Source organism: Cervus elaphus, chromosome 33 (assembly GCF_910594005.1).
Source record: "Cervus elaphus chromosome 33, mCerEla1.1, whole genome shotgun sequence".
Classification (NCBI taxonomy): Eukaryota; Metazoa; Chordata; class Mammalia; order Artiodactyla; family Cervidae; genus Cervus; species Cervus elaphus.
In genome coordinates, this window is record NC_057847.1 from 45,758,100 (window position 1) to 45,784,077 (window position 25,978).

Genomic DNA, 25,978 nt, shown 5'->3' on the forward strand with positions numbered 1-25,978 from the left:
TAATTTGAATCTTTGTATTAATATTTTTCGTTAGAAATCAATGTGGACTGAACATAAATCACCTGATGGAAGGACCTACTACTACAATACTGAAACAAAACAGTCTACTTGGGAGAAACCAGATGATCTTAAAACTCCTGCTGAGGTAAAAGTTTGTTAGAGATTAAATAGAGTTTTCTTTTCTTTTTTTTCTTTTTTAAGGGTTTTGGTAGATATTTGGCTTTCCAAAGAATAGTACTGCTTATATCAGAAAAGGATGCTACAAAGGCATTCAGAGGAGAAAAGGGTTTGTACAGTCACACCAGTAAGCAGAAAGACAAAATTCATTCCCTTCTATGAGCAAACCAGTTTTATTTACTGATTTTTACCCATGCTCAGGAACCTTTGTCAGGTGGTTATCAATTAAAAGAAAAGTGACTTAAAGAGTAAATTGGAAGAAAAAAAGTACTCTCTCTCCATTTGGTCTTTGTTTTCCTCTTTATATCAAACCTGAGTGATTTCAGATATCTTCTTCTGGGTGCTTGTTTTTCCAATGAAGCTAATGTCGTGGAGATGAAGTTAAATTAAAATACTTCCATCTTTTAGAATGGGAAATTATGTCTTTGAAAAATATACCCCCCACCTGAGAATGTATTATTTCATGTTGTAAATTTTACCATTCAAACTCTACAAATATGAAAGTAAGATTGAAGGGATAAACTGGGTAAGCAGTGTTCCATTTGGTTTAATTTGGAACTCTGGTGTTCTAAGTGAGAGTGGATCTGGCATTTCAAAGCTATACTTGAAAGTTTTTCCTAGTTGGCATCTTTTCTTTTTTTCCTCCCGTTCTTAATTAAGAATTTGAAGAGGTAAAAAGTGTTTTTCAGGCCACCACAGTAATGATAGTATATCAATACTTGGGAAGGGAATTTGGCAGATGATAAAATTATTTATTTATCCCATAGGTATCTGTCCCAGACACTGATTAGATTTGTTTTCAGTAGAATTCTCATCCCACCACCATAACAGGTTCTGTGTGTTAGGTTCTAAATATATCATACTTAAACTGCTTCCTTAACATGATGTAGTCACATAGATTTGTGATAAATTGTTTGTGAAACTGAAATCTAAACATGACTAAATCAGATTTTGCTTTCTCTTAAATTTTGTTTTTCCTATTTGTATTAGTATTTGTGAAAAATGGATGGTAATTATTACCTGTGGTGAGTTATAAATGGCAAGAGCATTCAAATCTGGATTTGAAAATCAGATAGAACTGGTTTTGAATCTTGTCTTTGCCCCTTAATAGGTACATTACCTTAGACAAACATAGTATATCCAAATAACATAACATCCCTTCTTTTAGTAAGTATTCTGCAGTGGTTGTTTATATTGTCACCATCTTGCAAGGTTTAGAATTATATGGGTTGATAATACCTAGTAAAATCAGTGATGTGAATGATGAAAAGAGGCTAAATCTATTACTGCTATCTGAAGTTTTTTTATTTTTTTCACTTTAGCAACTTTTATCTAAATGCCCTTGGAAGGAGTACAAGTCTGACTCTGGAAAGCCTTATTATTACAATTCTCAAACAAAAGAATCTCGCTGGGCCAAACCTAAAGAACTTGAAGATCTTGAAGGTAAAACAGGGAAAAATAATTTTTAATGTTCCTTTTTATATATGTGTGTTATTCACATTGAAGCAGTCCTTCATAAATAGGATTGTTCAATCAAAAGCCTTATTTTTTTAAATTAAGTGATTAGAACGTTTTAAATGGTATAACAGTTTTATGGGCTCTTATTTTCTTGTTGCTCTAGATCTCAGTTCTATAGATTTTAAATAGATTTTTATTTGATTTGATTCCACTGAAACTAGGATACCAGAATACCATTGTTGCTGGAAGTCTTATTACAAAATCAAACCTGCATGGTGAGCTGCTTTGATAATTCATTTTCTGTCATTATTTAACATTTTTAGAGTATGTCACTAATGTTCACTAACCATAATTGGATAAATCTGCAGTGAGAAATTTCTAATTCAAAAAATTCCTTTCATTTAAGGGTTATATTATAAATGAGCTTGTAGTTTTTAACATTGTACTTTGACTTTCTTTTTTAAAACAAAATAAAAAGCATCATTCAATAATTGAACAAAGACATCATATACAATATCTCTAAAGACAGTTGTGAGTGTTGGTGCTTACATGGAATATGTGACTTAACTCATTTAGCAGATAGAGAACCTTGAACTCTTTTATCAGTTTAAATTTTGTTAACATATTGTCAGACCTGCATTTAATGCTGATTTATTTTAGCACAATATTGCAAAATAGCCTTTATGTTTATTATGGGAAAATTAAATAAAAATGCCATGCCTCACAGAAGGAGAATATTCTAGCATCCTCAACTATTCAGAACATTCCTGCAAATCTACGAATATTACCTAATATTACCTAGGACTTAAAATAGATTATGGGTAGGAATTGAAAATTTATTTTTTACTCTGACTTCTACCAGAATCTGGTGTCATAATCTATATCCAGTTAGAAAAAACAAATTGTAGGAGAATGGGACTATTTGAAACATAAGATGACATCTGACAGGAAAGAGAATAAGCATTTCTTTGGCCACCTCATGTGAAGAGTTGACTCATTGGAAAAGACCCTGATGCTGGGAGGGATTGGGGGCAGGAGGAGAAGAGGACAACAGGATGAGATGGCTGGATGGCATCACCAACTCGATGGAGTTTGAATGAGTTTGAATAAACTCCGGGAGTTGGTGATGGACGGGGAGGCCTGGCGTGCTGCGATTCACGGGGTCGCAGAGAGTCGGACACGACTGAGCGACTGAACTGAACTGAAAGGCACTGTGGTCTGACGTCTATTTAACTTTTCCCTGTGTCACCTCATTAGCTTGGATGATCATTTTATCTGAAGAATTTGTTAATTAGTAGTGATAACCCCTTTAGTATGTTTTCAAAGGGCACAAGTTTCAAAAATATTTTCATGGAGTTAAGCTTATGTTATAATTTACATGGAGCACCTCATTCCCTAATAATGTGAATAAATGAGATATCTTTGTTACCTGTAAAGAAAAATTTACTTTAACTAGATTGAAATCTGAAACATTGAGTGAAGATCTTTAAAGCTCAATTTATATTTCTATACTAGCATTAGCTAATAGTACTATTGTAGATAGGTGGATGCCCACTTCACTCATGTAAGGAACGTTAAGCTCATTTCTGATATAACCCTACTATAAATAGTTGGTCTGCATAACTATCTATCAATGCTAGTATATATGTGCTGGAATTTCATAACATACATTCAATCTCATTTTGAATTTAGTGTCTTAAAGAAAAGCAGATGGTTTTATCCCTGAGGAAAATGTTATTTTATTCCAGAATTACGCAGATACTTTGAGGGTGTTTTTGCAGTAGCCAGCAGCCTTTGAGAAGGTAGCATTGTGGGAAGAAGCTCTCCTAAAACCTGCTGTTATTTAAAATTTGTTTTTATGCTTTAATTTCTGTCCTGGAATTTATAGAGCACTTGCACTGTAAATGTAGTGGTTTTTTTTTTTTTTTTTAAAGGCTGGTAAATTAAATCTTACTGTATTGAACTTTTTATCTCCTTTTAAAGTTGTTTTCAGTGATTGTATTTAAAAACTATGTAGTGTTTACAACTTTTCTTTTTTTCTCTTAAATAGCAATGATCAAAGCTGAAGAAAGCAGGTAAGCACTTTTGGACATCAGTACATATTTATAATTTTATAGCATCCTCCTATAACATCCTTGTTTTAATTTGTCTTTATAAATAGTATTTAACATGGTAGGCCTGATAGTTTGATATCTTTCGAAGATTTGGGACAGGGGAAGAGATGTACTCAAGATACACACATGAAGCTCCTAGACAGTTATTTGAATTTGGACTACATCCTTACCAAATTAAGACCATTACAGTAAAGTCCAAAATTTGATTTTGGTTAATTTGAGAACAGATGAAATATTTTATCTATCTTTTCCTTTACCCAGGTTTTCCTTTGCGTGGGTGAAATAAATAAAATTTAAAGAAATTTGCAATATAAGTTGAATTTTAAGGCACAGTACAATCTAATAGGACATTTTGTAAATGAAAATGATTATTGGTTTTGGAAATGCAGATTGTTGCATCAGTGTGTTATATGTTATCACAAATGTTTGCCAAATTAAAGTAATTCTGTTTCATACTGTGGTTTTAATCTTTTTAGATGGCTTAATAGTTTGGCAATACTGCCCTTTTTCCCTTTAGTTTCTCTTCTTCATTTGATTTTATAATAATTTAAAACAAACTTTATTTGTGGTTTCAATTATTTGTATTGAACTGACCAGTTTTCTCTCTTTTAAATATATAGTAAACAAGAAGAGTGCACCACCACATCAGCAGCCCCAGTTCCAACAACAGAAATCCCAACCACAATGAGCACCATGGCTGCCGCGGAAGCAGCAGCTGCTGTTGTTGCCGCGGCAGCCGCAGCCGCAGCAGCTGCCGCTGCAGCCAACGCCAGTGCTTCCACCTCCGCCTCTAGTACTGTCAGTGGGACTGTTCCAGTCGTGCCTGAGCCTGAGGTTACTTCGATTGTTGCTACTGTTGTAGATAATGAAAATACAGTAACAATTTCTACTGAAGAACAAGCACAACTTACTAGTACCCCTTCTGTTCAGGATCAAAGTGAAGTGTCTAGTAATACTGGAGAAGAAACATCTAAGCAGGAAACTGTAGCTGAGTAAGTCTAGTAACTTGTTTTCTGCAAATCAGTAGCAGACGTCATTAATACAAGAAATTGCTGATTTAGTCAATGGTCAATAAGTGTTTAAAAATTGAGAATCAAAACATACACCTTTAGATAACAGTTTTTGAGATTTGCTTTTGTGGGATTGCGCTCTCAAAGTGTTGAAAAACTAATCCACTTAAGCTTAGAAAGCAGTGCTGGTGATGGGGTGAGTCTGTTTCAGTCTGAGTTATGGCTTAGCCCAGCACTGCAGTGAAGTTGCTATAAGTTGCTACTGAACAAATATGGAAGAATCAAAATAACACTTAACAATATATAGGAAAACTGTTAGTAGGACCAAATTGGTAAACCTTTTTCATAAAGCCAGAGAGCTGCATCTCTAAGTTTACAGTTTGTAATTTCATATGGCTGTGCTTTCTGCAGCTATAAAAAGTAACCTTGAGCTATGCTTCTTGACTTGAAAGATGCCCACATGTATTAAAATAAAATATTAGCCATGATATCAAGATCCAAACATGATCACCCATCTTAATATTTATATTGCTTTCATCTCCCTCTTTTTATAAACTTTTTTTATTTTTAATGTGCATTTTCCAAAGTGAAAATAGCTTTGTAATCTTTTTTCTTATGTTTAGAAGCTTTAAAAAGATATCTATATAGTATATTTGAAGGCATAAAAAGTTAAGATTTTTATTCTTTCTGCCTTTTTTTCTAAGCATTTAAAGTATGTGCATATTTTTAATTTTTAAAATAATCAGAGACATCCACATCATTAGAGATCTCATATCCCATCATGTTGAATGATGACAGACATTTTATTATTTATATGAACATTAAGTAATCTCCTACTAGTAGGTGTTTAGACCTTTTAGAGTAATATTCTTTTACATCTTTTTGTACTTATCCTATTGTTTCACAATAATTTTTCACATTTTTAACAAACAGTTGTTTTCTGCTTCCTTTTTTCTGTTTCCTTATAGTGCTTGAGTCATTAAACTTGATTTCAATTACTTATAGATCATTTTATAGCTGGTAATTTTTGGCCATGTTGTTTCCAATATTTTTGATAATTTTAAGTATTCCAAACTAATATTGGGATGAGTTAATTGTATTTTGGGTGTGATTCAGAGGGTGTGAGTTAATTGTATTTTTTGTTAGTGTGTACTCCATAATCTTCCCCTATGCATTCAGCTTAACTATGGGGGATTGAGGTTTTTTTTTCCCCCCTCTGGTGTGTTTTTTCCCAGCATTCTCTTCTGTAAAGGAAGGTATGTTAAAATTATACAACTTTTCATACAGATGGCTCAACCAAGTATAGTTGCTAATTCTTGGGTAATTCTTTTCTGTATGAGACACTGTTTGGCAGACTTTTTCATAAACCTTCAAAGAGTAAATACTTTTGGTTTTATGGGTCATAAAGTGTGTCGAAGTGACTCAGTTCTGCTGAGGCAGTACCCAATCAGTCATAATCAATATGCAAACTCTTGAGCACGGTCATGTTCTCATAAAGATATATTTACAGAAATTGGCAGCAGGCTGGATTTGGCCTCAGGGGTCATAGTTTGCCAATCTCTATTTAGATTGATCTGTACATCTTATTTTATGGACACTTGCCCAAAGCCTGTTACTAAGACTCAAAAATGAGAGCATTGAGTAAGTTTTATAAGCCATTAGAAAGTATAAACTTGTGGACTAGTGAAAATAGTGTTACAATATAAATGTTTACTTTGGCCTTTGTGCAAGGTCTTAATAACTGAATGTTAGAGAAAATATATACTAGTATTTGTGTTCCATTAAATGTGTCTCTTATAGATGAGTTTATTCTAAAATCGTCAGATTTTGCCTAAACATTAGAGTAGTTAAAACATTATTTTCTGAAGTAAAGCAAGTGTTTATTTAAATTATAAATACCATGTATAAATCTTTCTTTAGTTTTACTCCCAAAAAAGAAGAGGAAGAAAGCCAGCCAGCAAAAAAAACATATACTTGGAATACAAAAGAAGAGGCAAAACAAGCATTTAAAGAATTATTAAAAGAAAAGGTATTTATAGTGTAGATTTTTATATGATATATAGTAAGTATCTAATAAATGAAATTATCCTTTAATGCAGTTAGTACCTTGATGCTTTTATTAAAAATACTAATCCTGTAAATAGCTTTGACTGAAAATGAACTAAATTTTTTTTTAACTTTTTTTTAAAACTTCCAACCAAAAAAATGTATAAGGTACTACATAGCACATTCCGCTTCAGTCTTTACTATAAAGCTTTTATTCATAAAACTTTTCTGTCTTCTAATCAGTAGTCTTAAGAAAGTATTAATGTATTCATGGTCTGTTTCAATTTCAGTTTTAAGTTTTCTTTTTAATCTATAGACTGTTAAACACATTTGCCTTGTGTCAATAAATTATCTTTTAGACCTTTTTTAAAACTCCTGCAAAGGGAAGTGCTTGATGTTTGCAGTGAGTATTATACTTTGTTCTCTATTGTATGACTTACTGTTTTGTGTGAAATTTTAACTTTTCATTAAATTATTTTCAGCGTGTACCATCAAATGCTTCATGGGAGCAAGCTATGAAAATGATCATTAATGATCCACGATATAGGTAATACTTTAGTTTTTTGTTTACTTTTTACTTTGAGCAAAGCAAGCCTAGAGAATTTAAATTGTGTCAAATAATGTAACTTTTTATTCCCATTGATCTTCTTGTTATTTTGGATACCAGGAATAGAGTTGCTTTATGTCTGATAAGAACCAAAAGTTAAAAAGGTTTGTCACACAATGTGGGCACCCTTCTATAGATATTAGAATTAATTTTTAAAGTAGAAATTATTTTCTGTGTTTAATAACTTACTGAAATTTTCTTAATTTGTGAATGAAATTTATTATTTTTTCAAGACACATTTGATCATCTTCATTTACTCTTACATGATTTTTTTTTGTTTAGTGCTTTAGCAAAGTTGAGTGAAAAAAAGCAGGCCTTTAATGCTTATAAAGTCCAAACAGAGAAAGAAGAAAAAGAAGAAGCAAGATCCAAATACAAAGAGGCTAAGGAATCCTTTCAGCGTTTTCTTGAAAATCATGAGAAAATGACTTCCACAACTAGATACAAGTAAGATTTTTGCTGATAATGTTGTATGTTTACTGTAGTGTTTCCATGTTAGACTTTCTGCTAGGTTCAATAACTAATCCAGAGTAGATGCTCATTAAATAAAGCTTAAGTGATTGTCAATGTGGTGGTTTCATAAAATAAAATAAATCAATAGCTAAATGTGGAATTTATAAACTTAATTATTAATTAGGGACTACAACAAAAAAGGAGAAAGACTTTTATTTAATAATGAAATGTTGACTTCTTTCTCCTTAATATGAGTTCCAATTATTTTTGTATTTGTGTAATAGAAATGGGCCATTTTTATTATGTGTAGCATTTTTTGAAAATTTGCATTTACGTAGCATTCTTCATTTTTGAGTGCTTTATTATTTAAGATTGTGAGTAATTCAGTATTAACATCTTTGCAACGAGGTACTGAGTTCATTTTCTGTATATTTTTCTTATTTTTCTCACTCTTCTGGAAAAGCCTTACTGAAAAACTCTTCATTTCTTTAAGTAGTCTTATTTTATCTGTTAACTAAATTTCTTAGAGTTTGAAGTCTGTAATTTAGTTCCATGGATGGTTTGGTAGTCTCTGTAGCTGCCTTAAGAAATAGAGGTAGTCCTAACTGCAAAACATTGCTCAATTGATATTATCCCCACTGTCTCTAAGGAGAAATCAAGACTTAAGCTGTCTTGTTTTTTTCTTAATTACCAAAGTTTTCCTTTATAATACCATTATGAACTTAAGAGTGGAAGAGTGTCCATCTGTTGATGTTAAATTTAGAATAAAATTTAAATGGTTTAAAATTACTTTTTATGGTATAATATAGAAACATTTAGTCTTTTTAACAAACAGAAAAGCAGAGCAAATGTTTGGAGAGATGGAAGTCTGGAATGCAATATCAGAACGTGATCGTCTTGAAATCTATGAAGATGTTTTATTCTTTCTTTCAAAAAAGGAAAAGGTATTATTCACTGTTAACAGTATTTCTAGATTAAACATGTTTCTTGTTTAGGAGTTACTTTATAACATGTCCATTCTTGTTTATCTACTATATATGGTGCTGTCGATCTGTTTATTAGAAGTTAAGTTAAAAAATAAATAGCTCTTGGATTTTCCTGGTGGTCCAGTGGTTAAGAATCCACCAGCCAATGCAGGGGACATGCATTCAGTGCCTGTCAGGGAAGATCCCACATGCCACAGGACAACTAAGTCTTTGCCACAACTACTGAAGTAGCTAATACCTAGATTGTCATTAATTGCCTGTCTTATGCCCACTTAGAAAATGCTTTTTTTTTTTCTTTAAAGCTTGTTTGGGTTTAGAAAGTACTCAGTATTTTTCCTTGCAAGGCATTAATTTATGGTTATTTTAAAAGAATGGCAGTAACGTGTAATTGTTACCATTAAAATGTATTTGTAGGGTAGTGTTTTTAAAATACTGAAATACTGTCCTGCAAATACATTTAGTTTTGCTCATGTCTATTTTATTATGCACTAAGTTATATGTTATCCAGTCTTCCAGGAGACTTATAGAAATGTAAGTATTATTAACAAAAATTTGAATATCACTGAAAGTGGTTGAACACATTATCATTTACCTGTTGTGTGATTTGTCTGCAGTCACTTTTGTTTGGACAGTGTCTACAATACATAGTTGTGGGAAAAGAGATTTTGTGAGGGGGAGTGGGAGTTCCAGGTTAGTCTTAGAAGAGAAGTTAAAAAAATTGAAGGTAAGAGAGAAGCAGTTAGGCAAGAGTACTGAAAAGGTAAAGAGTGTTGATATTTAAAGTAAATGGGTAGCATTTGAAATTTGGACATCAGAATGTGAAGAAACCTTCACTGATTGCATTTCATACATCATGCTTTATTTGAATGTTAAAACGTCTATTCATATTTTTTACTTAGGAGCAAGCAAAGCAGTTGCGAAAGAGAAATTGGGAAGCCTTAAAAAACATACTTGACAACATGGCTAATGTGACATATTCTACTACTTGGTCTGAAGCCCAGCAGTATCTGATGGATAATCCAACTTTTGCAGAAGATGAGGAATTACAGAGTAAGAGTTACAACTAAGTGGAAGGAATAGTTTTTAAATAGTTGTCCAACAGGGAAAATTGGTCACTTTTTTTTTTTTGGTGAGATCACTAACTGAATTTTGCATAATTGTTTGTCCATTCCTGCAAAGTTGTTTTGTTTGTTTCCAGATAAGATATTTCTTTCTGAGTTTTGTGATACCATACAAAAAATTTTTCCCAAAATCTGAAGTTAGCTTTATCAAGTATCACTGAAATATATTTATTAGGTCAAACCTGAAATTGTGCCTTGCTATTTATTTATGATTTAATGGGAACTAAGTTAGTGACCAGATTTATCATGCTCTGCTCTTGAGGTAATGGCTTTATAGAGATTCACAAAAGGCAAAAAAAAAAAAAAAGTATTAGCATTGTCTTGTAGTAAGCGTCCCTAAGTTCTGTCTTATTTATGACCTACCTAGTTGCTTATTAAATTACAGCTTTCTTGATTATCCTTTTGAATACCATACTTCAGTAGGTTTGAGGGAAGGCATAGAATTTTATACTTGAAAAGCTCTTCGGGTAATTCTGATATTGCTAACCAATTTATCACAATTCTATTTTCATTATTTGTGTCATATATATTGTCTTGGTTCCATCCTTGAATTCAGTGTATGTTTTAATGAAGTCTTTTGGAAATGTTCCATATGGAAATTCCCTGACAGTTAAGTGGTTAGGACTCTTACTCTGCTCTTCCACTGCAGGTGGCGTGGGTATGATCCCTGGATCAGGGAGCTGTAGACTTAAAAAATAGTGACCACCTAGAAGTTGAGAGTTATGTTTTATTCGGTGGAAATTTTTAGGACTTCAAGCCCAGTAGACTTGGGCATCTCAAGTAACCATGAGAAGACTGCTCTGAGGAGGCGGGAGGAGGAGCCAGGATATATAGAAGTTTTATAACAAGGGCAGGTAGTCTGAAAGTCAGAAAATTATTGTTAATTAAAGGAAGCCAGATACCTCAAGGAATTAAGCAGTTTAGCACTTTACTATGCTTGGGAAGGTGCAAGAGTCTGGGCTCACTGAAATCATTCCTTTAAAATACGCATCTCGGCTCTCTGGGTCCAGTATCCTGTTTTTTCCCCCACATCCTGAGCTTCTGTGGGACTCACTTTAGGGAGTGGCTGCAGCCTGATGGCTGCCGGATTGCAGACACTCTTCTCTTTCCTGAGTGCCGTTAGAGCCCGCATTGGAGGGTGCAATTGCTGATGACTGTTAAATCCTTGTTTACTAATATGACCAGAAATACTTCATTTCTCACAACTAAGATCCTGAAAGCTGTGCACATGGCCATAAAGAAGTAAATAAAAGATGAAGAAATAATTATATAAAGAAGAAGTTTTCCTTAAACATTTCCTATTTAGATAATTAAAAGTTATATTTGAGTTTAAATACAGGTATTCTGATAAAGTGAATTTGAACTTTTTAGGGAGTTAATGCAAATAAACCTCTTTCTTTACTGATATTTGATGTTTTAATTTTTTATAACATAATAATTCTAGATATGGATAAAGAAGATGCATTAATTTGTTTTGAGGAACACATTCGGGCTTTAGAAAAGGAAGAAGAAGAAGAAAAACAAAAGAGTTTGCTTCGTGAAAGGAGACGACAGCGTAAAAATAGAGAATCTTTTCAGGTAATTTTAAAAGCTCTGTTGTTCAGCTTAATTTTGTAATATGGTCAATGACCTTTAACAGTGATATAAGCAATTTTGAGAATCCTGGTCTCAGATAATTAACTTGGGCTTTGCAGAGGATCCATAGACATTTAATTCTTAAATTATACAGTTAGTTATGAATCCACTTAAGGATAGTAGCCATTCCAGGCAAGAGGAACACAGAAGGCTATGGCAGATTTGGTGTTTAAAGTGAATACTGATAGGTATGGTTTCACTCAGGAAAGAGGAATCGATAGCATAAGGGTGGACTGAAAATAAAATGTGTGATGAGTCGTTAGTACTAAATCATTTTTAGGTCTTTAGAGAACTGTAGGGAATGCTGTGGTATGCTTTTGAGGATGGGCCATAATTCTTAAACACTATACAGAGGAGCTAAAATTACAGGTTCTTTGTATAGCCTTATTTTGAATCTCTGTCATGTTTTAATTACTGGATCTCTTTCATTAAATCCTGTATTAGGATAAGTGCAACTCCCCATGGTGCCAGAGATCACCAGTCACCTTCAGTGCCACAGCCAATAGCATTATTGCAGTCTTCATTCCATAAGAATGTAACGTTTACTACTCTTGATGGTTTTCTTTTATCTTAGTAGTTTCCCAAACAGTCATTTGGAGTATTGTTAAAACCAGGGGTTATTGAGCCTCACTCTCAGAAATTGATTCAGTAGGTCTCTTTTAAGTTGTACATAGACCTTTTAAAGGAAGCAGAGCAGCAGCGGAAGATTGCTGAGCTGCATGTCTGTAGCAGAACCAATAGAACATGCTTTTGCTTGCGGGTGTGCTTGTTGTGTTCAATCACCAAGTCAGGTCCCCCCGAGGACTATAGCCTGCCAGGCTCCTCTGTCCAGTTATATCAGTAGTAATCAGAAACCATGCCAGACACACACTAACGTGATAGAAAGCTATATTTTAGGCTTAGCAAAAAGATGCATTTGGCCTTTGCATTAGGATTTCTGCTCCATGTTCTCCAGTTTCAGAATTGATACTGTACTTTCTCTTATATTTTCTGTGACCCAGATTTCCTTATTTTTGTTGTATTTTATCTTATAGGTCTAATCGGCCTCCTAAAAATCTGTCCTCCCCTTTCTGGGTGCATGACTGCTTGGTTAAAATCTAGGTTTTCCAGCCTCCTTTATAACTACTTATGGTAATGTGACTAAATTCTTAGCAGTTGAATGTGAAGGAGGCAGATAGAACTCCAACATCATTGGTTTTTAAAGGAGCTACCCTTTCAGCTTATTTCAGGCTGAAATGAAAGCTGAAATATGATCATAGGCTAATTGTGCAGAGAAACCTAATGGGCTAGAGCAGTTCTCTAATTATGGGCCAGCATATCACTGTCTCTTGGAAACTTAATAGAAAGACAGATTCTCAAAACCCTTTTGAGACCTAATGAATCAAATTTAGTGGGGGAGAGTGCTGCAATCTGTGGTTTTGTTTTTACCATTTCTTCACATGGTTTGTTGAAATTACTGCTTAAGATAGAGGTTTACCAAAAGTAGCACATGTTGAGAATCTTAGGAAATAAGACTTGAAAGAATTTGTTACATATGTAACATGTAAGGCCTTTAGTGACATCTAGGGAAAGTTAAACAGTTGCCAGATAGTTTAAAGGTTAAAAGTATTAGTCCCTCAATTCAGTCCCTCAGTGTGTCTGACTCTTTGCAACCCCATGGACTGTACCCCGCCATAGCCTGCCAGGCTGTTCTGTTCATGGAATTTTCTAGGCAAGAATACTAGAGTGGGTTGCCATTCCCTTCCCCAGGGGATCTTCCTGACCCAGGGATCAAACCCAAGTATCCTGCATTGCAGTCAGATTCTTCACCGTCTGAGTTACCAGGAAAGTCCAGATTAAAGGTAGAGGCAAAATTAGACCTTTGTCTGATGTTTTGATTAGATAGTTCAGGGTTTAAGACTTGCTTTTCTTTGGTAAGAGAGACCAGTCAAGATGGAAGGAATGAAGAAAGAATTCAAAGATGGAGGTATTCTGTTATTAGGTAAAATCTTTGAAGGTTTATTCAAGTATATATGAGTAGTTATATCATGGACAATATATAAGGAGATCAAAAAGAAGGAAGGAGATGAGGGAAAAGAGATTATTGAGTTGGACTGAGGTAGTGAGTGGTGTTGAACTAGTCATTTTGTTGATGGTCATGATGTGGGGAGAAGTTACTACTAGCATCTAATTGGATAGAGGCCAGAGGTATTGATTAAACATCTCCCAGTGTACAAGATTCCCATCCTGCATTGTGCCCCCCAAAAGTTTACAAGCTCTAAGAAGTCATTAGTGGCAGCGTTGGGAGCCTTCCTCTCTAAACATAAGGCCTAATGTGTTCTGGAGGATTTATTTTTTATTTAATTTTCTTAGAGGAAGATACGTAATTTCACTAAAGCAATGCATTCAGAATTTGGAGAACTAGGACTTAACCCCCATGTCTAATTTTAAAACCCTTTTTTCCATATTACTATTACAACTTAAGCATAAATTTTTATAGGCTCACTTTATTATTATTTTTACTATTTGCTTACTTTCAGGGAAACATATTGACTTCAATAGTCTGCAGTTTTCACATTTCCTGCGTCCTGAAAACCAGCCTCAGCCATCTTTGAAGCTGCTTGCTTTCCATCTTGTCCCCATCCTTCCCAAGATGGGGTTAGTAAATATTGGGTTAGCCACAAAGTTTGTTTGGGTTTTTCATAGTATCTTAGGAGAAAACCTGAAGGAACTTTTTGGCCAACCCAATAAAAGAGAGTAAAAGCCATACATACAGTTTAGCATAATGGTTTCCAAACCTGAATTCACATCAGAGTTATCTGATGATCTTTAAAAAGTAAATTATGAATATCTTTTTCTTAATTCATATTTTAAAAAGAATCTCAAGTGATTTCCGATTTTCACTCAAGTTAGATTGGCTATTGAAACACAGTGGTGGTGGTGGTAGTTTAGTTTCTCAGTCGTGTCTGACTTGCAACCCTGTGGACTGTAGCCCACCAGGCTTCTCTATCCATCATATTTCCCAGGCAAGAATACTGGGGTGAGTTGCCATCTCCTACTCCATCATTACTGAAGTAGATTCAGTGTCAAAATTCTATGACTTATCAGATCTTAGCAGCCAAGAAGTAAAACAAATATAGCAAAGCAGTTACGATAGAGTAGATTCTGTAGATCCTAGAGAGCATCATTGAAGATGGTTTCCAACCTATTTTAAGGATTCCACAGAAGTGTGATCACTTAGTGATCACGTAGCAGGGGTGTTGTTAAGCTCCCATTTATGTTGAAGGGTAAGGATGAAAGGATTTGAGAAAATTTTGGATATAGAGACTGAATCGACGTGCTTATTCCCATTTGGAGAGAAGTGGGGCTGTTTGTCTGGTATCATTCAGGGCAGTGCTATTCAATAAAATTTTGTATGCCACATACATGATTGTAATTTCTTATTAATTTAACTAATATTAATTTTAGTAACCTCTTATTTCACCCAGTATACGTAAAATATTTTCATTTTAACATGCAACCAATATTTATTTTGGTAATAAACCTTCAAAGTCACGCTGGAACATCTCAGTTCAGAGTCATATTTCATGATACTTAGAAGCTGCATTTGACCAGCAACTGTGGTATTGAACAGTGCAGGTACAGGAATTTGAGGAACAGAATTTGTACCATGGTTTAGGGACACTTATAGCATTAAACTCTCTAAGAATTTCAGGAAGCAGCAAATGTGAAAATTGCAGACTATTGAAGTCAACATATTGCCCTGAAAGTTAAAGTGAGCCTATAAAAATTTGTGTTTAAGTTATAATAATAATATGGAAAGAAAGAAATAGGTTTTAAAATCAGACATGGAGGTTAAGTTCTAGTTCCCTAAACTCTGTGTATTGCTTTAGTAAAATTATATGTCTTCCTCTTAGAAAAGAAAATTAAATAAAAAATGAATCCTCCAGAACACATTAGGTGCTGTGTTTAAAAACAAAAAGTACGTTTTACAATAAAAGCACATGTACCTTCTTTAGCCTCATTATTTGTGATATCCAGTGTTTTGACTTTATTTGTACACATATTTAGAAACCGGAAATGATGGTCTGTCTTAAGGGGCACATAAACTGAAGTCTGTAAAAGTAATGCAGTCCTTTTGTCTGAAGCCCAAAATAGTTTCTTTATGTAAAAGCAGATTTTACTTTCATCAAAGAGCAAGTATCAGTTGCACCTAAACACATTTGTGATTATATTGGTGGAAGAGTTTTATATATTGCTGTTTTTAACATATATTTTTATTCATGTTATACCAATATTTCCAAAGTCCTTAAAGATGGCTTTTGAATATGTAATGAGTTCATCGTCATTGTCCCTTTCCCCCAGATATTTTTAGATGAACTGCATGAACATGGACAACTGCATTCTATGTCATCTTGGATGGAACTGTATCCAACAATTAGTTCTGACATTAGATTCACTAATATGCTTGGTCAGCCGGGTGAGAGTCTTCTTTTTCCTAAATTGTAGTTATGATAGTTGGAATGGGCCACAGGGAAAGTGGTTGTGTTTGGGGCATGGGGTGTGCTTTCTTTCTTTTGTTTTATAAACAAAAAAGTAATTGCAGCTCTTTGATTAGAGCTAGCTTTTGACTTCTTTAGTTTTTTCATTAGGATCAACTGCACTTGACCTTTTCAAGTTTTATGTTGAGGATCTTAAAGCACGTTATCATGATGAAAAGAAGATAATAAAAGACATTCTGAAGGTAAATATATCCTATTAACTTAGTCTGGGGCATATTTTTTAAAATAATGCTGTTTTTTTGGTTACTAATGTTAACAAGATTTCTGTTTTTTAGGATAAAGGATTTGTAGTTGAAGTAAATACTACTTTTGAAGACTTTGTGGCAATAATCAGTTCAACTAAAAGATCGACCACATTAGATGCAGGAAATATTAAGCTGGCTTTCAATAGTGTAAGTTATCGTTCTTACTATTATAAACAACTAGATTAATAAAACAGTTTTTAATACATTTGGCTAAAGATACTTAAGTTGTATGTAAACTCCTGAAATAAGGGAATAGAAATAGTATTTTACAGAGTAGTGGACACTGTTTCAAATAAGGCTACAGATAATATACTTAGAGATGAGTGATAGTAAACTCCCTTTGCTAAAATTAATTGGCCCTTACCTTATAGATGATGGGAGAATAATGAATTTAACACAAGTTAAATTGTACTGTATATATAAATATGTTTTCTAAAAGTTACTAGAAAAGGCAGAAGCCCGTGAACGTGAAAGAGAAAAAGAGGAGGCTCGGAAGATGAAACGAAAAGAATCTGCATTTAAGAGTATGTTGAAACAAGCTACTCCTCCAATAGAATTGGATGCTGTCTGGGAAGATGTATGTATACTTATAAATTTTTTCCTTTACAGTTGAAAATAAAAATCTTTTTCTTTCTCATAGCTACAGAGATAAACTGAAGTTATTTGAAGATTGTGCACTCAGCTGTGATGGTATTTAGGAATACTGGAGGAATGGAAATAAAGACTGAGGGGGCTGGGCTGTCAATTTTCACTTGCTGTTTTTTTTGGTCATATTGGTATATTTTTCTCAGTTTTCATATTTTTATTGCATATCTGAATTTTTCAGATCCGGGAGAGATTTGTAAAAGAGCCAGCATTTGAGGATATAACTCTAGAATCTGAAAGAAAACGAATATTTAAAGATTTTATGCATGTGCTTGAGGTAATTTTAGTTTTATTGTAAGTGGCTGATATGTTACAAAATATGTAAAACTTTTTTTTTTAAATCGAAGAATTTAGAATGATCAAAGTATGTTTCCTAAATTACACTCAGTTCAGTTCAGTTCAGTCGCTCAGTTGTGTCCAACTCTTTGCGACCCCATGAATCTCAGCACACCAGGCCTCCCTATCCATCACCAGCTCCTGGAGTTTACTCAAACTCCCATGTCCATTGAGTTGGTGATGCCATCCAGCCATCTCTACTTTTATACAAATGTACTTAACTATCTAGGATGATTAGGGAATGGTTTATTCTGTAGAAACTGCTTTTAAATGAAACACACTAGGCTTGCATGAGAAGGTAAAGATCTGTTTAGTGAAGACAGTTCATATGTTTCATATTTATACAGTGTTACAGAAAATTCATCAATTTAGGAGTCACATGGAATGATTAATAAACCTGTAAAGAACTTAGAATCTGTAAAGCAGGTAGAAAACAGTTTTAAGCATATTTCAAATATTATACTACATTAGAGGTGTTGGAAGCTCAGGGATGTTCTGAAAAATAGTAAGTTTTTGCTAAAACAAGTAATGATAAAATTGCAAGTTATTCCACTAGCTGAATTAAGGGTATTTTGATGAAGATTTCAGATAATCACTTATAGATAGTAAATATGCTAAATGACCAATAATAATTATTGTTTGGTGCCCATGTTATGTTTTACAAATATTACATATACAAATGTAATCCTCACAGCAGCCCTGTGAAGTTACAGATGCGCAAACTGAGGCCAAGAGGAAAAGTAATTTGCTGTGAAGGGATTCCAGCATGGGCTTTTGACTCTAGGGCCAGTGCTTTTACCAGTTATGCTTTGCCGTCAGTTTTGGACAAACTAATACTTCACAGCAAGGTGAAGTTAGCATATACTTAAATTTGTAATGTTCATGGTCTTTGGGAATAGCAGGTAACTTAATTGTTGACGATTTCTTTGGATTTATTGTCCTTGATAAGTGTCAGTGTTGACAACAATCTTCTGTTAACATGCCCCACATATACCATATATTGTGTCTCAGCTGCTTTTAGATCTAGTGTTTTTTGGCCTGTAGATCTTTTCTACTCGGATCAGCAGCATCTGCATTACATGTAAACTTGTTAAAAATGTAGAACCTCAGGCCCCATTGGCAGAAATGTATCAGAATTATCATTGTAACAAGATTCTTAAGCACTGGAATGTACATTTAATTTTGAGAACCTCTGCTATAGTGTAGTGTGTTAATATTTTCCCCCAATTCAGGAATGTCCACAACAAGATTCTTTCATGATCTGTGCTGGTAAAGTGATGAGGTCATAAATGGAGCTGATGACCACATAGGGAAGAGCTGAAAATACCAGAAAAGGATTTGGACCTCAAAAACGGCCCTTGAGGTAGAAAAGGAAGAAGAGTTAACAGTTAGTGACAAGAAAAATGACAGTCCCTGAACCAGATTTTCCCCTTCCACTTACTTGTAAACTGAAACAGATTTATTTACAAATCCTTAGATATGTTTGGGAGTAGGGAACTTTCACTGCAGCAATTCCCCTCTCCTTCTAGCCTGATCATTGTTCTAGTAAAAGAGTTAAAATTCATAGAACATTTCCTTTTTTGATTTCATGTGTAGTTAGATTGCCTTTGGATATCTTAAGTTTGACTAGGAAGGGAACGCTCCTTGAAAAGAAAGTAGATTTTGTATTTAATTTCTGAGACTAACCTCCTTTACAGATGACTCTGGGATAATTCTTTATTTCAGTGCTGAACCTAGCTCACTGACAAAAGCCACATTCATCAAATAAATAAAATATAATTATATTTCCTTGTTTTTGAAAGTAGTATGACTGTTCCGAAGAAATACACCTTTATAGAGGGTATCATTTGTCCCCACTGTACCCACACCGTTCTCATTGCTCTAAGAAGTATTTTGTTAATACTTTTAAACATTACGTTTAGGTGTGAAATGAGTGTGTATAGGATAGTTAAAATGTTCTCTTCACTTTTAAGTGATAGTAACTCTTTGCACAGTTTCAAGGTGGGGAGTACATCCTAAATATGCAAAATGAATGTGGTTTTTAGTCTAAAAAGTACTTGCAAAACTATTAAAAATTCTCTGTGATCTGTTACCTAAAGTGTGAGCTTTGTAATTTTTTTCTTTTGCCCCTGTAGCATGAATGTCAACATCATCATTCAAAGAACAAGAAGCATTCTAAGAAATCTAAAAAACATCACAGGAAGCGCTCCCGCTCTCGATCAGTAAGGAAGTTTATTTAAAATGGTACCATAAGTATATTGAAGTATTTGTTAGCATCATTATGAATAAAATTATTTGTGTTGTGTAGGGGTCAGATTCAGATGATGATGACAGCCATTCAAAGAAAAAAAGACAGCGATCAGAGTCTCGTTCTGCTTCAGAACATTCTTCTAGTGCTGAATCTGGTAAACATCTTTTAACGTGATTAAAATCGTTGGCATTTGGATGTCCTCAAATTCTGACACTTTTCTTTTCATACTGCTTAGAGAGAAGTTATAAGAAATCAAAAAAACATAAGAAGAAAAGCAAGAAGAGAAGACATAAATCAGTAAGCAAACTCTTGATTTTTATACTGCACCTAAGCTTTTGCCCTTAGCTTTCTCAGTGGCAGTAGACATTTCTGCTTGGTCCTATGCAGAGTTTAGGTGAGCACCTAAACTCAAGAGTTTCATAGTTGTGATTCACCTTAATATTGCAATAAAATCCTTTGGTGAACTTAACAAATAATAATAAACAGTGTTAGTATTCCCACTCTGGTTTTTTATAGTAATCTTAGAGAAAGACCCGAGAGAGAGAGAGTGTGTGTGTTATAGCTATTGTTGAGAACCGCAAGTTTAAACAACTTTTTCCTCTATTCTCGGTTCTTGGTCTTAGATACACATCAAGATACACCTAATCTTAGGGATGAAGGTACACCTGATTTAGTGACCCATTTTTAGTGATGGTTTACCCTATCAGTTTACTTCCCTGGTGGCTCAGACGGGAAAGCACCTGCCTACAATGAGGGAGACCCGGGTTCAATCCCTGGGTTGGGAAGATCTCGTGGAGAAGGAAATGGCAACCCACTCCAGTATTCTTGCCTGGAAAATCGCATGGACAGAGAAGCCTGGTAGGCTACAGTCCATGGGGTCGCAAAGAGTCAGACACGACTGAGCGAGTTCACTTACCCTATCATCAGACTGTCTTTCCCATAGGAAAGACCAGCTTGCTGCCATGAATCTTTGGACTGTTTTAGATTCCTTGAGGTTATCAATTCAGATTTCACCACTCTAGGAATACATAAATACTGTGTTAAATGTGGGTATTCTTAAATATTACTAATATAGGGGTTTTTTTTCCTAATAGCATTTTGATAAAGTAACCATTTTAACATTGTCTTTTATTTACAAAGGACTCTCCAGAGTCAGATGCTGAAAGAGAAAAGGATAAAAAAGAAAAAGACCGGGAAGGAGAAAAAGACAGGACTAGACAAAGATCAGAATCAAAACACAAATCACCTAAGAAAAAGACTGGAAAGGATTCTGTAAGTATTTAGAATTCTTCCTCTTTGTATCTACCAGTTAGCTGCTTTTCACACAAAGTAGTTTTCTAACGTATGTTATCATGTGTGACCCAATTTCATGTTCATTAAAAAAATAACATGGCATTCTGTTGTTTAACCCACTAAGAAAGGATATGTTCTTTTAGTTTTGTACATTCTCATTAAGAAATGCCACTGGATGTTTTCTACCTAATTCAAGAATATAAAATTTAACAGATGCAACTCACATTGGGTTTTCCTTCAATATGGCATCATTGTAAATCCTATAACGTTGGCATCATTACTAAATCCTGTTTCAATAGGTAGCTTTCCAACAGCTTTTAGAAATAATCATTGGGAGGGAAGAGGTGAGGGCAAATAGGGGGATGTTATAAGCCAAATCTAATGTTTTAATATCGAATTACATAGTTAGTCCTTAGTTTCCCCTATATGTATGTGTGTGGCAGAGCATGTAACACAAGCCTTCTTCACCTTGCCGTTCATGCCACAAATGCTGTGGGCTTAGCAAATATTACCAACTGAGAGTTTAGGGTAGGTAAGTCCTCATCCTCCCTTCGGATTTTCTCCTTTGGTGGGAATAGGGTGGAGGGGTGTTTGTTTTCAAACAGCACTGGAGAGTCTGACGCACATCTTTGGTGAGGAGTGATTATTTCCTCTGTACTTAACTTAGCGACTTAAGTGTCCTTACATTAGATTAATGGAATCCCTGAAGGGTGATGGAATATATAGGTGAACAGTCTACTTTTGAAGAGTTCCTTCTCAAAGTGTTTTGTGTGGTTTTTGTTGTTTTTAAATTTTTTCCAGTCTTAACTTGTCCTCATAACTCTGGGCACAATATAATAATGCTCAAAAGATAATACTTTACTATGGTATAACAGGATAACCTAGATTCTGAAAAATTAGTGAAGAATACTTAGCTAGAATAATACTTAAAGAATACTTAGGAAATGAACACCCAGCTTCCATTAAATGGAAATAAGATGTTTCATATTCAGTTACGTAGAAAGAAGGAAAAGAAATGGATACGTACTATTCTCCCTGATATACATATTAAACTGAAAGTAAACACCATAGAAGAGTTCCATTCTGAGAGAACTGTCTCCCCTGGTTACTTGACTCCCCGAGTAACCAGGGAGTATTTGGTTAAGTCATTAGTAGGCTTTTGGGAAAGAAATCCGTCTTTAATCAGTCTGTGATGCCTTAGTTTTTATGGAAGAGAATCCATGTAGATTTTATATTCTTTTTTCAAAGGTTCACTACTACTTACACTTTTGAGTACTGACACAATTGTATTCATTGTTGTTTTTCAGGGTAATTGGGATACTTCTGGCAGTGAACTGAGTGAAGGGGAATTGGAAAAGCGCAGAAGGACCCTTTTGGAGCAACTGGATGATGATCAATAAATTATACCAAATATGTTTACAGTATGATTTAAAGTCTAATTCAGACCAGGGACTCTATTTTAAGTTCAATTGAAATAACACTGGGTTTTAATTATATCACAGGAAAAAAAAAAGTGCATTTAAGTATTGTTATTGTGGACTTTATAAAAGCAAAGGAAATTGAAAATAACTTTTGATTCTGTATCAAGAATCATATTTTCATACAGTCATAACTGTCTGTCTGTGACCCTTTCATAGGGCACTGCAGGATGGATTAAAGGTGGCAATTTACTGATAACTGCAGGTGTCTCTACTTTATTCTAAAGTGTAAGTCATGAGGTGATTTGATTTACTTTATAGAAGTTGGATTTTGAAGATATAATGGAAAAATTTTGATACCTAGTAGTACAAAAAAAAGCACCAGCAACTGATAAACTGCTTTTTTGTGCACTACCCAACTGGTTAAAGACGATATGATCTTTTATGGTAAACTCAGAAATAAGTGTTCATAATGGAAACCTGGTAGACCCTTAACTGTAGTGGTGCTGCGCAGCACTGCTATAATAAAGCCACCATTATTTTTTATGGAACATCTGAATACATTTTAAAAAGGCTACTGTGAGGGCATTATTTTGAGGTGATGTTTAAAAAGTTAACATCAAATCAAATTGTAAATTAGCTTAAATATATTGCCTTAAGGACCTACTAAAGAATGTGCCACCAAACTTTAAGTGATGGCTGCAATATCCTTGTCTAAAACAAATCAATGTTGACTTCAGCAATTTCTTTAACAGTTTTTTTTTTTTTTTAATCCGAACTTTCTCTTGCTTTTTTTCATTGAGGAAGTCTTTTACCTTCCCTACTCACTGAGAAGTATTGACTTCGTGGTACACATTCTAAAGCATTTCTGATTTGAATATTTTTGTACATTTTTATCAATTATTAAATCTTCTCTTCTAGTGTGTACTAGTATTTATTTCTACTGCTCAGCTCTTAAAAAAAAATTGTATGATTCTTTAAAGGTTAAGATACTAAACCCCTAAAATTTTGCTTTATCTAACCCACATAGCTAAGTTACTTTCCTTTTTTAATATTTAAGAATATTATAAATCATACAGGCCCCTGTATTTGTTTTTGGTCTATGAATTTCCTACAGAATACTTTAAGAAAGGCAATGGTTTGAAGCTAGAATACTTTTTACATGCTAACTTTTGAAGGTTGGTAATGTAATTTATACTGTTTTCCTTCAGTGCAGGAGATTTTTTTTTTTAAGTAAATAAGTAAATTTCAGCATACAGTCTTTGGTATTATCTTAGGTATTTTTTTATTTTGGGTACTTGGGGCAATCCTGTTTCAGGTTGGGATTTAGAAGAACAAAAAGTTCATTTTCCCTTCACCATCCTAATGAATTTGAAAGTGGGACAGACTGGGATGACTTTTCCCATCTCTGCCCTCTATGTTTCAATGAAATCTAGTATCTACTCCTGCAAAGCCGCAGGGGAAGGCTGGGGGAGTCCTGAACTTTTCTCAATGCCAAGTCATATTTTTGATGTGAAATACGACATGACTTTATAGAAAGTAAAAATCACTATCTTCAGAAAATGCAAAGCCAGTTTCTTGCTTGAGGTCAGTCTCCTATTGTATATTAGAACCACAACATATAACTTTATCACAGGCAAGTTGCCTAGACTTAATTTTCAGAGGCCCCTTCGTAATAATAGTTAATATTGCTTATCATGTCAAACACTTGACCTGGACATCAAAGTAAAATATTGGCGGAAATACTGGTGGCGTTTCACAGAATTTAGAATCTGTAAAATTTTAATTTACTTCTATGAATCATGATTTTTTAAAGTACAACTTTAAAAAGTTTTTAGTTTTCCTATATTAAGAAACTATTGATGTGATTTAGCATGTCCTCAAATTAACTTTCTATATTATAGAGATACTGTCATATCACAACTTCAGATTTCCATAAGACAGTACGAACTCAAGTTTCCTTATTGTTCCAACCATGAAAATTATTTGACCTAAAAACAAAACTGATGAGTTGTAAAGCAAAATACAACATGCTTTTTATAAAGTATGTGATTGAAGTGACTATAATCCTGTATTGATCCCATCAAATGGCATTAAGTTGCCAGAAAGATACTATGGCCTGGGATATAGGTGATGGGTAGATTTTATTAAAATAAGTTATGTGTGAATATCTTTAATCCATTTTATTAGGTTTCTAAATCCTCAGTCTAATAAAGTTGAAATGTCTTAGAATATGGTTTTAATTAGAGCTGAACAGTTATGTTCAAAATGTGTTCAAAAAGAAAGCATGTTTATATTCAGATAAAGGGAATTTATACTTTTCAGTTAAGCCTCAGACTTAACTAAATGTTAAGGGCTTATCTTCCCTCATTATCATTAATGAACTCTTGGATTAAATTCAGTAATACATTTAATGTAATGCTTAATAATCAAAATCAGGACTTCAAATATTTGATGTTTTTTATTCCTTCCAATATAAAATTCCAGTATTTAATTCCTATGTGGAAAAATTGAATTGATATAAAAAGTTAATGACATATGAAGAATTCTTTGCACCTCTCCCAAGTGTATTTAAACAACATAAAACTTTTAAATAAAAGCAGTGGTCCCAACATTTTTAATATAGTGATGCCATTTCATTATCATTACCCAAAGGAGCTTCAACCTATAGATCATTCATGTGTTTTAACAATGAAAATAATTTTTATGCCTCCAAGTAAATCTGAAAATGCTCAAAGTATCACAGCCATTTCATCTTGATTTTTGCTAACTGTGCCCCATTTACAACAATAGTATGAAAGGGATTGGCCTCTAGAGTAAAGCAGTCTTTTAATTCACAGTGGTAAGACTATAAAACTTCTCGAAATATCTGTATACATTTCTCTGAAAAGAAGGTCCATAGTTTTCATTCAGTTACCAGGGGGCCTGCATCTTGTGTTAAGAATCATTTGCCTAGGTGATCCTGGTTTTCTTCCAGTGTTAATGATCAATTGAGTGCTGACTAGGCAGCCACTTTTTTATTTTTGCATCCAGATAGGGGTAACTCCTTTATTTAAGGATTATTTAAAACTTGGATACTATTTGAGAGAGCTAATCAAATAGTACCCAGCAAAGAGTAATGAATGAATTTTTAAAAATGAGTTTATAGGGTGTTCATTATGTAACTTAAATGTAAATTGCAAAGCTAAAGAACTAAATAAACACTTCTAAAAGCAAAATTGAGGCAAAGCACATTAATTCCTTATATCTTAAATCAGACTTTTTCTTTTCCTTTGGGGAAGTCTCTCTCCCAATAGCAGGTCAGATTTTCTTTTACATTTTCTAGGACTCATTTTACATAAAGGAAAAGCAAAGTAACATCCCAAGTAATTTTCATGGAAATGCATTCTAAGTTCATGGTTTCATTCTATGGTTCTAGTAATGGTGTTATCAGTTCAGTTCAGTCGCTCAGTCGTGTCCGACTCTTTGCAACCCCATGAATCGCAGCACACCAGGCCTCCCTGTCCATCACCAACTCCCGGATTTTACTCAAACCCATGTCCATTGAGTCGGTGATGCCACCCAGCCATCTCATCCTCTGTCGTCCCCTTTTCCTCCTGCCCCCAGTCCCTCCCAGCATCAGAGTCTTTTCCTATAGCAGTC

At 34.1% G+C, this 25,978-nt stretch overlaps 1 protein-coding gene across 7 annotated transcripts in view; it reads left to right on the plus strand.

Moving 5' to 3' along the window:
- PRPF40A (pre-mRNA processing factor 40 homolog A) overlaps positions 1–24,950 on the plus strand; it is a 60,309-nt gene extending 35,359 nt beyond the window's left edge. For 2 of the 7 annotated variants that reach the window (XM_043894014.1, XM_043894018.1), the window contains exons 6-26: positions 35–145; positions 1,500–1,620; positions 1,857–1,910; positions 3,686–3,710; positions 4,370–4,741; positions 6,680–6,788; positions 7,288–7,352; positions 7,695–7,859; positions 8,701–8,809; positions 9,751–9,901; positions 11,417–11,550; positions 15,952–16,066; positions 16,227–16,330; positions 16,424–16,540; positions 16,833–16,970; positions 17,220–17,315; positions 19,510–19,596; positions 19,683–19,779; positions 19,861–19,922; positions 20,766–20,897; positions 22,226–24,950. In XM_043894014.1, the coding sequence (XP_043749949.1) occupies positions 35–145; positions 1,500–1,620; positions 1,857–1,910; positions 3,686–3,710; positions 4,370–4,741; positions 6,680–6,788; positions 7,288–7,352; positions 7,695–7,859; positions 8,701–8,809; positions 9,751–9,901; positions 11,417–11,550; positions 15,952–16,066; positions 16,227–16,330; positions 16,424–16,540; positions 16,833–16,970; positions 17,220–17,315; positions 19,510–19,596; positions 19,683–19,779; positions 19,861–19,922; positions 20,766–20,897; positions 22,226–22,318 (2,457 nt within the window). In that variant the 3' untranslated portion in view covers positions 22,319–24,950. The remainder of the gene's footprint in view (positions 1–34; positions 146–1,499; positions 1,621–1,856; positions 1,911–3,685; positions 3,711–4,369; positions 4,742–6,679; positions 6,789–7,287; positions 7,353–7,694; positions 7,860–8,700; positions 8,810–9,750; positions 9,902–11,416; positions 11,551–15,951; positions 16,067–16,226; positions 16,331–16,423; positions 16,541–16,832; positions 16,971–17,219; positions 17,316–19,509; positions 19,597–19,682; positions 19,780–19,860; positions 19,923–20,765; positions 20,898–22,225) is intronic. The other 5 variants (XM_043894016.1, XM_043894019.1, XM_043894017.1 and 2 more) reach the window with 3 other exon arrangements.
- The last annotated feature ends 1,028 nt before the right edge of the window (positions 24,951–25,978 follow it).